Source organism: Mesocricetus auratus, unplaced genomic scaffold (genome assembly GCF_017639785.1).
Source record: "Mesocricetus auratus isolate SY011 unplaced genomic scaffold, BCM_Maur_2.0 Super-Scaffold_4256, whole genome shotgun sequence".
Lineage (NCBI taxonomy): Eukaryota > Metazoa > Chordata > Mammalia > Rodentia > Cricetidae > Mesocricetus > Mesocricetus auratus.
The window spans coordinates 66,546,634-66,558,642 of record NW_024429182.1 but is presented as its reverse complement, the minus strand read 5'-3'; the positions used below and the strand labels follow the sequence as shown (position 1 = coordinate 66,558,642).

Here is a 12,009-nt window from a genome sequence, read left to right as displayed (position 1 = left end):
TCATTTTGTGCCATATCACAGAAGTAAAGGTCAGAAGGTAATCCAACCCATGTGAGTCAACTTTTTTCTCTACCATGTACGTTCTGGGTATCAACTCAGATTAGCAGCCTAGGGGGCAAGCACCTTTACCTGTTTGAGCCATCTTTCCAGCCCTATGTATTTGATTTTGAATTGATTTTTGGTCATTTCACATTCAGAAACTTTTTACTGTTACCAATTTTTTTTTAACCTCACATTCAATTATGTGGCCCCATATGGGGTCATGACATAGTGCAAGAAGCTATAGTATATGTCACTACAGATTCATTTTCTAGACTTTATACTAATAAAAATCCTTTTAGCATATGCTCTCCACACCCTTGTGTAGTTATTTTGAGATTCCTCCATGATGATTTGTTCCTTTTTATTACAGCATATGATTCCATTGTACTACAGTTTACCCAGTTTATCCATTCACTTGTTCACAGATGGTTGTTTTTAGTTCTGTTCCTTTGGATGAGTTCTGAATTAAATAAGCTCTTAATACCTTCTTCTGTTCTTATTGCAGAAAGTTATCGGGTGGTACAGATTCCGTCGAAACACCCAGCAGCAGATGTCGTACAGAGAGCAGGTTATCCACAAGCAGCTCACCCGCATCCTCGGTGTGCCAGACCTTGTCTTCCTTCTCTTTAGCTTCATCTCTACCGCCAACAATTCTACTCATGCTTTAGAATATGTTCTCTTTAGACCAAATCGAAGGTAAAGAAAGCTTCCCGCCAGCTGTACGTAAAAAGAAAGATCCTGGGCCTCAGGGGAGGGCTCAATGGGTAAAGCAAGCGTGAGGACCTGAGTTTGGCTCCCTGGCACCTATGTAAAAGTTGGGCATAGCAACCTTCATCTGGGTCCCCAGAGGCTTGCTTACCAGTTAAATGAAGTAAAATAGTTTGGGGATTGATAAAGAGAAAAACAACACTATGTGACCATGTTTGCTACTTGTGAATTACAGAAAGATTTCCCTCTGGAAATGTGCTCGTAGGATCAGTAGTCAACATCAGTGAAATAGTTATTTTTTTTAATATTTATTTTTTTTCAGTTTTATCTGCATTGGTGGGAAGGTGTCAGATCCCTTGGGACTGAAGTTACAGTTATGAGTCACCATGTGGGTGCTGGCAATTGAACCCAGGTCCTCTGAAAGAGCAGCTCTTAACCACTGAGCCAACTCTCCAGCCCCCAGTGAAATATTTATTGATAGAAGGAAGCCTGCTGTCAACCTTACCCTTTTGTTTTGGTTTTTTTTTTTTTTTTTTGGTTTTTACGAGACAGGGTTTCTCTGTATTGTTTCGGAGGCTATCGGTCCAGCCCGGCCTCGAACTCACAGAGATCCGCCTGCCTCTGCCTCCCGAGTGCTGGGATTAAAGGCGTGCGCCACCACCGCCCGGCTCTTGGATTTTGTTTTTAAGGCAGGGTCTTGCTCTGTAGTCCAGATGACCTGAAATTTGCTATGTAGACCAGGTCAGCCTTTAACTTGGGATGATCTTCCCCAAATTGCTGTTTGATTTTTTTGAGATAGGGCCTCCCTGTGGATGAATCCCTGACAGACCTGGCACTCACCCTGTAACTCAGAACTAGCCTGCATAGCTAAGAATGACCTTGAACTTCTACCCCTCCTGCCTCTACCTAGGGAATACCAAGATTACAGATGTGTGCCACCACACCTGGTTCATGTGGTGCTGTGTACTGAGCCCAGAGCTTTGGGCACTCATCCAGCTGAGCCACAGCCATCAGTCTCAATCCTTTACGTTTTGTTTGTTTGGGGATTTTTGTTGTTGTTGTTTGAGACATGGTTTCTCTATGTAGCCTTGGCTGTCCTGGAACTCACTCTGTAGACCAGGTTGACCTTGAACTCGCAGATCCGCCTGCCTTTGCCTCCTGAGTGCCGGGAGCTACCACTGCCCGGCCCCTGTATGTATTTCTATGTGTACATTGACTGCATGCCTGATGCTGGCAGAGGCCAGAAGAGGGTGTTGGATCCTCTGGAACTGAAGTTACAAACTACAGTGAGCCATCATGTGGGTATGGGGAATCAGACCTGTTAATTCCAATTCTTAAATAAATACTTTTAAAACTGAGAATGGTGACAAATACTGTAAACCCAGCAATGAGGTACTGAAGGAGCAGAGTGTTTGAGCCCATGAGTTCAACACTTAACTAGGCAACATAGCAGTAGAGCCAGGTATGGTGGCATATGTCTGTAATCCCAGCACGTGGAAGGCTGAAGCAGGCAGAATGTGCAATTGAAGCTGGCTTAGGTTACACAGTGAGACCCTGCCTCAGACAAACAAAGAAATGTACTTATTACGTGCTATTTTTTCTTAATTTCCTCACAGGTATAATCAAAGGATATCACTTGCAATCCCCAATCTAGGCAATACCAGCCAACAAGAGTACAAAGTGTCTTCAGTGCCAAACACTTCGCAAAGTTATGCCAAAGTTATTAAAGAGCATGGGTAAGTTGAAAGGTGAAATGAGTTCTTGTCAACAGTATTTTAATTATTATTTTTTAAAGGGTAAGGAGAAGTGTAAAATCAAGTTTATTTTAGCTGAAATGAAAGAAAACAGACAAGTCTCTAGACTACCACCACTATCGTCACATATATCAGAATGCGTTCTTTTTTTTTTTTTTTTTTGGTTTTTCGAGACAGGGTTTCTCTGGAACTTGCTCTGTAGACCCCGCTGGCCTCGAACTCACAGAGATCTGCCTGCCTCTGCCAGCCAGGTGCTGGAATTAAAGGTGTGCGCCACCAATGCCTGGCTCAGAATTTGTTTTTAATAAACTATTGAAATGATCCCTATAGCTGAGTAGTGGTGGCACACACCTTTAATCCCGGCACTTAGGAGACAGAGACAGGTGGATCTCTGTGAATGTCTCTACAGAGTTAGTTCCAGGACAGCCAAAAAAAAAAAAAAAAAAAAAAACCAAAACCAAACTTGTCTTAAAAAAAAAAAGACAGAAGAAATGATCCCTGAAGCTGAATATGGTAGCTCACACCTGCAATCCCAGCACTTGAGAGGCTGAAGCAGGAGATGGTCATAAATTCAAGGCCAGCTTACAGAATTAAGTCCCTTCCTCAAAAAACAAAAACAAAAACAAAAAACAACAACAAAACAAGCCTGCTCTGTAGCAAATGGTAGGAAGCAGAGGCAGTGGATTTCTGTTACATTCCAGGATAGCCTGAGCTGCATAGTAAGACCCTGTTCCAAAAAGATAAAAATATATCTAAACAACTGAAGCTGGAGATAGTTCAGTGGTGACTAAGTATTTGCTGTGCAAGAATGAGGTCTGAATTTGTATTCTCATGTAAAAATGCTGGGTAGGAGGCTGGAGAGAGATGACTCAGCAATTAAGAGCAATGATTGCTCTTGTAGAAAACCTGGGTTCTATTCCCAGCATTCACATAATGGCTCACAACCATTGTAACTCCAGTCCTACGGGATCCAGTGCCCACTTTTGGACCCTGAAGATACCAGGCATACATATGGTTCATAGACATACATGCAAATAAAACATTCCTACACATAAGACAAATTAATTAATTAAAAACAAAAAACTGAGCTGGGCAGAGCATATTTATGACCCCAGCACTAGGAGCACAGAAATAGGCAGGTGCTTGGGACTTGCTGATCAGTCAGCAAACATCCAAAATGGCAAATCCCAGGTTCTGTGAGAGACTCTGTCTCAAACAATAAGGTGGAGAGAAATAGGAGGACACCTGACAGTGGCCTCTGGCCCCCCAGAAGCATGCACATTGGAGTGCCCCTTTATGGAAATGTGAATAAACATGCATGTATGTACACCTTCACACACACACACACACACAAGAATTCCTGAAAGTTTTTTTTTTTTTATGTATGTATACAGTGATATATTCCTGTTCACCAGAAGAGGGCACCAGATCTTATTACGGATGGTTGTAAGCCACCATGTGGTTGCTGGGAATTGAACTCAGGACCTCTAGAAGAACAACCAGTGCTCTTAACTTCCGAGCCCTCTCTCCAGTTCCCCTTTTTTTTATTCTTATTGAGGAGATAATTTTACTGTGTTGTCTCTCAGATTGTATTTTTTATTTTTTAAAAGATTTTTAAAAAATTGTGCATGTGAATGTTTTCCTGGATGTCTATATGTGCACTGTGTGTACAGTGCCTGAGGAGACCAGAAGAGAGCATTGGATCCTCTGAAACTAGAGTTATGGGTGCTCTGGTTTGTGGTGTGCAAACTGGGAAATGAACCCAGGTCCGCTGCAAGAGCAGTGAGTGCTTGTAACCTTTGAGCTGTCTCTCCAGCTGCTTTTCTCAGGTTTTAAAAAGAAAAACAGCCAGATGTGGTTAGTTGTATATGCCTTTAATCCCAGTACTTGGGAGGCAGAGGTGAGTGGATATTTATTTTAGTTCCAAGACAACCAGGACTTCAGAGCAAGTTTCAGATCAGCCAGGGCCACCTAGAAAGACCCTATCTAAAATTAAAAATAATTTAAAAAGAGAGATAAACATAGTTACTGGAAAATGTTCTTTTTTAATTGGTGTTGTATTTTTTATTTCTCTTCTATAACTCTAGTAGGATTAGCATATTATTGTTAGATGGTGTCACCTTTGAGTCACAGCATGTAATTAATACTGTGAGATAGGACTGATAACAAAAATGTCTCTCATGTTCATGGTGATTTTAATATTTTGACATCTTTTTTCTGTCCTCTAGTACTGACTTTTTTGACAAGGATGGAGTCATGAAGGACATTAGGGCAATTTATCAGGTTTATAATGCACTTCAGGAGAAAGTACAGGTAACTGGTATTTCCATCTTATTATTTATTTGTTTGTTTGTTTGTTTGTTTTGGTTTTTCGAGACAGGGTTTCTCTGTGGCTTTGGAGGGTGTCCTGGAACTAGCTCTTGTAGACCAGGCTGGTCTCAAACTCACAGAGATCCGCCTGCCTCTGCCTCCCGAGTGCTGGCATTAAAGGCGTGTGCCACCACCACCCGGCTCCATCTTTTTAAAATATGTATCTTTTAATGGCAAATGAATAGCTGTGGCTCAGAAGTCATAATTGGTGTCTGGAGAAATGGCTCTTCCTGAGGACCCAGCTTCGATTCCCAACATCCACAAGGTAGCTCATAACTGGAATCTGTGACTCCAGCTCCAGGGTATCCAGCACTCTCGCACAGATAACAAATGTGCACATCAAATTTTTTTTAAAGTCAGAATGGATTTTGCTAAGATAATGTCTGATGTCAGTCTACAAATCCTGCCTGTGTGCTGAGGTAGAAGCACTGAAGTAATTTATGAATGCTGCTTCTTAGAATACTTACGACCCCTTTTCAGTTGTGCTTTTTATGGGAAGTTCATCTTCAAAATTGAGTTTACAAAGGGGTGCTAAGAACACAGTTGTCTCTGTCAGTTATATTCTTAGGAGAGACAATGTCAAAAGCCTATGCTCTGGTTAGTTCTGCCTCCATCTAGTTTGTTCATTTTCCCCTAAGCTGCCTCTGTGGAGTGAGCAGTGGAATCTGTTTCTTCCTAGTCATTCATGCAACCAATATTTACGGTACCACCTCCAACTGCATGCTGACAGTGATTCCCACTGCACTTACATTTGAGAGCTAGAAGAAAAGTGGCAAAGTTGGAACTCTCAGAGGCCTGGGAAAGACCCCAGACAATAGAGGGAGGAGTGGAGGCAGCATCTAAAAGGGGGAAAGCCTTCGTGAGAGGACAAAGCAGTTTCCAGGGCCTGTGTTCACTGGATACTTGGAAGTGGAGGGAACACAGTTCACGCTCACTGATGCTAGACTGGCTTTCTGGAAGTTTCTGGCATTTCTGCTATCGGAGGAATGTGCAGTGAAAAAAAGCTTTGTCCCAAAAATCATGACCGTGGCCTTTCAGACCATTAGCACTAACCAAACGACTTCTAAATGGTATCACACATAACCTTCCTGATTAAAGGTCAGCTCTCAGTGGTTATTGGTAGCTGAATTACAGACATTCAAACCTCAACTCTAAAACTTACTTTCTTTTCCAGATTTCCGTATCATAAATAAATCTGTCTTATCTGCTTTTTTAAATTTTTATTTTTATGCATATGGATATTTTGCCGGTGTGTGTGGATGTTTTGCCTGTGTGTATAGATATGTGCCATATGCATGCATTGCCTATCAAGACCAGAAAAGGGCATTAGTTCCCCTGGACCTTGAGTTATAGATGGTTGTGAGCCACCATTTGGATTCTGGGAATCAAACTGTAGTCCTTTGGAAGAACAGCCTGTGCTCTTAACCTCCTAACCATCTCTCCAGCACATCTTACCCTGTTTTTAATTGTTGGTTAGAAATGAATATTGAAAACATCCCATTCCAGGCTTATCTTTTATTCTCCCTTCCTTTATAAGCTAGACTGGTACCAAAAAAAACTAGTTTTGTTCCAATAAAATTGATTAAGCAAGGGTAGAAATTCTATTTTTCCTATCCTTGCCTTTTTAAAAGATTTCTAAGCTGAGTTGCACAATCATCTTAAAATGATTAAAATTAAGAAAGCAAGTTAATGATGAATAACAGTCCAATGGGGCTGGAGAGATGACTCAGTCAGTCAAGTGCTTGCTGTACAGCCATGAAGACCTGAGTTGGTCCACACACCTGCATGAAACACTTGAGGATGGGCTGGAGAGATGGTCAGCATTTCAGAGCACTTGGTGCTCTTGCAGGGGCCAGTGTTTAATTGTCAGCATCTTTTCTGGTGGCTCACAACTGCAGTAACTCCAGTTCCAGGAGATCCAACACCCTCTTCTGACTTCCAGGACACCCACACAAGCACATACATACACATAAATAAAAATAAATCTTTTTATTTTTTTATTTTTTATTTTTTGGTTTTTCGAGACAGGGTTTCTCTGTAGCTTTGGAGGCTGTCCTGGAACTCACTTTGTAGACCAGGCTGGCCTCGAACTCACAGAGATCCGCCTGCCTCTGCCTCCCGAGTGCTGGGATTAAAGGCGTGTGCCACCAACGCCTGGCTAAAAATAAATCTTAAAGACGTTGGGTATGGTGACATACACCAGCATCAGAGAGGCAGAGACAGGCGAATCCCTGGAGCTACTTGACCAACCAGTGTAGCCTACTCAGTGAACTCCAGGCCAATGAAAAACTCTGTCAAAAACAACAACAACGAAATCATATAAATCTGGCAACCTAAGTTTGATCCCTGGAACACTCTTAAAGGTGGATGAAGAAAACTGACTTCATAAAGTTTCCCTCTGACCTCCACAACATGAGGTCATGGCACATACACACATGCCCGTGCTTGTGTGCATGAGTGTGTGCGTGCCTGTCTGTGTGTCTGTGTGACTATGTGTATGTGAATGCAAGAGTCCACAGAGACCAGAGAATTCCATTGAGCTCAGGTTACAGGCAGTTATGAGTCATCGAGGGTATAGGAACCAAATTCAAATCCTCTGCAAGAGCAATCCTGCTTTTAACCACTGGGCTATCTCTCTAGCCCCCTAATGATAATAAATTTTTTAAAGATGACTAAAACTGACTCCTTATTGTATTGATTAATATAATATAGGTTTTAGGACACCACCTTAAAAAAAAGCCATCCTGGTCTACAGAGTGAGTTCCTGGTCAACCTCCAAAGCAATACAGAGAAACCCTGTCTTGAAAAACCAAAAGACCAAACCAAACCAAACCAAAAAAAAAAAAAAAAAAAAAAAAACAAAACAGGAAAACCTTATTAGAATCAGCCTTATTAAAATCCCAGCAGTTAAGAGCACTGGCTGCTACTCTTCCTGAAGACTGAGGTTCAATTTCCAGAAGGCGCACAACACCTGTAACTGTGTTTCCAAGGGATCTACACTGTCTTCTGGCCTCCAAAATCACCAGGCACTGAAATCATCCAAATTAAACAGGCAAGGTAGAGCAGACTTGAGTGCCCACGATAACAGGCTGCCTTCCCCCACTCTTCTTTTTTAAACATATTTTATTTATTTACTGTGTATACAGTTTTCTTTCTACATGCCAGCAGAGGGCACCAGGTCTCGTTTAAGGTGGTTGTGAGCCACCATGTGGTTGCCGGGAATTGAACTCAGAACCTCTGGAAGAATAGTCAGTGTTCTTAACCTCTGAGCCATCTCTCCAGCCTCCCCCGCCCCACACACACTCTTTTTGGTTTTTCGAGACAGGGTTTCTCTGTATTGTTTTGGAGACTGTCCTGGAACTAGCTCTGTAGACCAGGCTGGCCATGAACTCACAGATACCTGCCTGCCTCTGCCTCCCGAGTGCTGGGATTAAAAGCATGTGCCACCACTGCCCAGCTTTTCTGGGATTTTAACAAGGCTGAATTTATAGATTACCTCCTGCCTGATTTGAAGCTAACCTTCTTATGGTTTTATTTTCCCCCTCAGGCAGTGTGTGCAGATGTAGAAAAGAGTGAGCGAGTTGTTGAATCTTGTCAGGCAGAAGTGAACAAATTAAGAAGACAAATCGCACAGAAGAAAAATGAAAAGGAACAAGAAAGAAGTAAGCTTCTGACTAAGTCTACCATTCCATATTAGAGAAGTGGTTTTGCTCCTTGGGGTGGGATACTGAGAACTGAACATAGACTTTCCCATAGTACTTTGCCACTGAGCTACACTCCAGCCCCCCTTTTGTACTGAATTTATTTTATATTTATTTTATATACTGTCTGACTATACATTCATAGGAGGCTTGAAACTCACTCTGTAGATCTGGCTGGGCTCTGCCTTGAGATCTGCTCCCCAAAGCCTCTCAAGTGCTAGGATTACAAGTGTATGCTTCCATACCTGATGAGAGCTGTTTTCTTCCATGAGATCCACATGACTCTACCTGCTGAGTATTAGGATTAAAGTCATGTGCTACCAAACCCAGCTTGACTTTCTGTTTATTTTTGATTTTGTATTTATTTGTTTGTAGTACCTGTGGGAGGTCAGGTTGTAAGTATTGGTTCTCTTCTTCTAGTACATAGTCCAGGTTATTGAACTCATATTGTCAGGCTTGGAGATCAGGACCTTAATCTATTGCATCATCTCTCTGGCCCTACTTTCTATTTTTGAGACAATATTCCTAAATTGTCCAGACAGGCTTTGAACTTGTATAAGTCAAGGAAGACATCAAACTTGTGATCTTTCTGCCTCAGTCTCTAAAGGATCTAGAATTTTTGGTGTGTTTTGGGGGTTTTGTTTGTTTGTTTTTAGAGATAATGTTTCTCTTTGCAATCCTGGCTGTCCTGGAACTATGGTCTATAGACCAGACTAGCTTTAAACTCAAATCCACCTGCCTCTACTGGGATTAAAAGCATGTGCCACCATGCCCAGCTCAAAGTATCTAGAATTACAGATCTTGTTACCTGGCTAAACTATTCATTCTTTAATTATCAAATTATCCTTTCAGTAACATGAGACCATTCAGAAAACCTCCCTTAATTAATTCCTATGTTTATGAGGAGGGATCTCATATATCTCAGACTAGTCTTGAACTTTCTCTGTAGCTGAAGATAACCTCAAATTTCTGATTCTCCTGATTTTTCCCTACCAAGTACCAACACTACCACACTTTTATGTAGTGGTGGGGACTGAATCCCAGGCTTTGGGCGTGTTAACCAAGCTCTTTATCCACCAAGCCATATCTTCAGCTGTACTAAGCAAGAACCAGGTTCACATGATGGAGGGAGGACATCCCCTTGTCATCAAACATTTAATGATAGGCGCTTTTTTTCATGGTATTACTCAAGTTTCTGAAACTTAAAATAAGAGGACCAGAGAGAAAAGCTGAAGCAGAAGTTAGAGCAGATCTAAGAAATTTGGTGCAGATTTTTGTGTGTATTGACAATATCATCTATTTCTAGCAACCATGAAGTTGCTACCAGGCTAACCATAGCATGCTGCACATACCAGGATTGTGTCCTATGTTCATTATAGCCTCTTAAAAAAGACACGTAAAATTCTCAGGGGCTGGAAAGGTGGCCTAGCAGCTAAGACATCTTGCTGCTGCTGAGAGGACTAAGTTGGTTCCCAGCACTCATATACAGTAGCTCACGACTACCTGTAGTTCTAGTTACACTGGATCCAGCATCCTCTTGGACTCCCTTGGGCACTTTTATGCAAGTGGTAGACACAGACACAAATACACATTCAAAGAAAAGCAGTATGGTATGGTATTTGAAAGGAAACTGTCTAAGTTATGTTCCATATTCATGTGACTTATAAAGGTGGTGAGGATGGTGTTTAGTGTCAGCTGGTAGTCTCAAATTTTTTAGCACAATGGGCAACAGGTAGGCAGAATAACACATAATTTATAGTGACAAACCTATGTTTTACATCTTGGGGTTACACTTCTAGTCAGATTGCCTGGATTTTCAACTGTTTTCTTGTTTGTTTGGTTTTGGTTTTTGAGACAGGGTCTTGCTGTATAACGATGATTGGCCTGGGACTTAATATGCAAATAAATGGATGTATAGAGAAATCATTTACAAATATTAGTAACAATCACTTCACAACTGACCATTTCCAAAACATTCAGGCTGACCATTTAATGGGGTGGAAGTAAAAGTTGTGAAGGTGGAGAACTTGTTAAAATATTCTTCCTGTTTCCATGCAGGATTGCAGCAGGCCCTATTAAGCAGACAGATGCCATCTGACAATCTGGAGCCAGCATTCAGCCCTCGGATGTCCTATTCTGGGTTTACAGCTGAAGGGAGAAGTACTCTAGCAGACACTGAACCCTCTGATCCTCCTCCCCCATATTCTGATTTCCACCCAAACAATCAAGAAAGTACTCAGAGCCATTCTCGAATGGAAAGGAGTGTCTTCATGCCTCGGCCTCAGGCTGTGGGCTCTTCCAACTATGCTTCCACCAGTGCCAGACTGAAGTTCTCTGGAAGTGGAGCAGATCTTCTTCCTTCCCAGAGAGCAGCTGGAGACAGTGGGGAGGAGTCAGACGACAGTGATTATGAAAATTTGATTGACCCTGCAGAGTCCCCTCATAGTGAATCCTCACATTCAAAGAATTCACGGCCCGTGACACATCCCGATGAGGACCCCAGGAACACTCAGACCTCCCAGATTTAAGTAAACAGATGACACTCTCTCCACTTGGCTTTTCTTAATGGCTTATTGAGAGTTTGTTGAGGACTTAATCTGTGGGGAGAACTGCTTTCTCAGATGCCGTGACTCCCGAGTGGGGCACCCCATGCACAGAACCCCCAGAATCCTCTGTCCGCCAGTCCTCACCTCTGGGTGCAGTGCATGGGTTCACAGCAGAATCATTACGATAATCAAATTGTCCTAATTCTGGTGCGATTCATGGATGTACTAGTAAATTTAGGCAGAGTGAAACTCCTCAGTGTAGTCTGTTCTTTAAGATAAATTGGAGATCAGAGACTAAGCACAATTAGTCTATAAATACTCTATAAGTTGGAAACTTACCTCTGCACTATCATGCCTTGAAATTTGCTTTTTCAAAGGGAAATGAGTTTAGCAGCAGCCTTCAAAGAACTTTCTATGATGAGCCAAATTATCTTTGCCAGAAAAGAAATTTTGTTAATTCCAAGAAGCCTAATTGGAACAAGTCAGACATTCCTTCTCCTGTCTGCATGACTTTGTAAGATGGGAGAGAGGGCTTTGTTTCAACGTTTTTCTACTAGCCTGATATGTATTGTCACTTAAAATGGTTGCCTTTTTAAAAACGTAGAGATACTAATCCCCAGTGAATACTCATCCCGATCAGTGTCAGGAAGTCAGTCTTTTGGTGTACGGCGGCAACTGCTGCACTGAACACAAACAGTTCTGGAGTCTTTGAGGAAGACCACATGGCAGTGGATGGCAGAAAGGAGGGAGATGCCAGGCCTGAGTCTGGTGAACAGATCCCAGACACAGTGGATTTATCCGATATCCTGTCTAAGAGATGTAATGCGCTTAGGCCTGGCAGATCCAGGGCTAGATTTGTAGAAGAAGGACATTTTAAAAAACATATTC

The 12,009-nt window shown here is 42.0% G+C and overlaps 1 protein-coding gene across 2 annotated transcripts in view; it reads left to right on the top strand.

Annotated features, from left to right (window-relative positions):
• Abraxas2 (abraxas 2, BRISC complex subunit) overlaps positions 1–11,370 on the top strand; it is a 40,367-nt gene extending 28,997 nt beyond the window's left edge. For both annotated transcript variants that reach the window (XM_040752748.1, XM_005064282.4), the window contains exons 5-9: positions 548–738; positions 2,367–2,486; positions 4,733–4,817; positions 8,422–8,536; positions 10,634–11,370. In XM_040752748.1, coding sequence (XP_040608682.1) covers positions 548–738; positions 2,367–2,486; positions 4,733–4,817; positions 8,422–8,536; positions 10,634–11,103 — 981 coding nt within the window. In that variant the 3' untranslated portion in view covers positions 11,104–11,370. The remainder of the gene's footprint in view (positions 1–547; positions 739–2,366; positions 2,487–4,732; positions 4,818–8,421; positions 8,537–10,633) is intronic.
• The last annotated feature ends 639 nt before the right edge of the window (positions 11,371–12,009 follow it).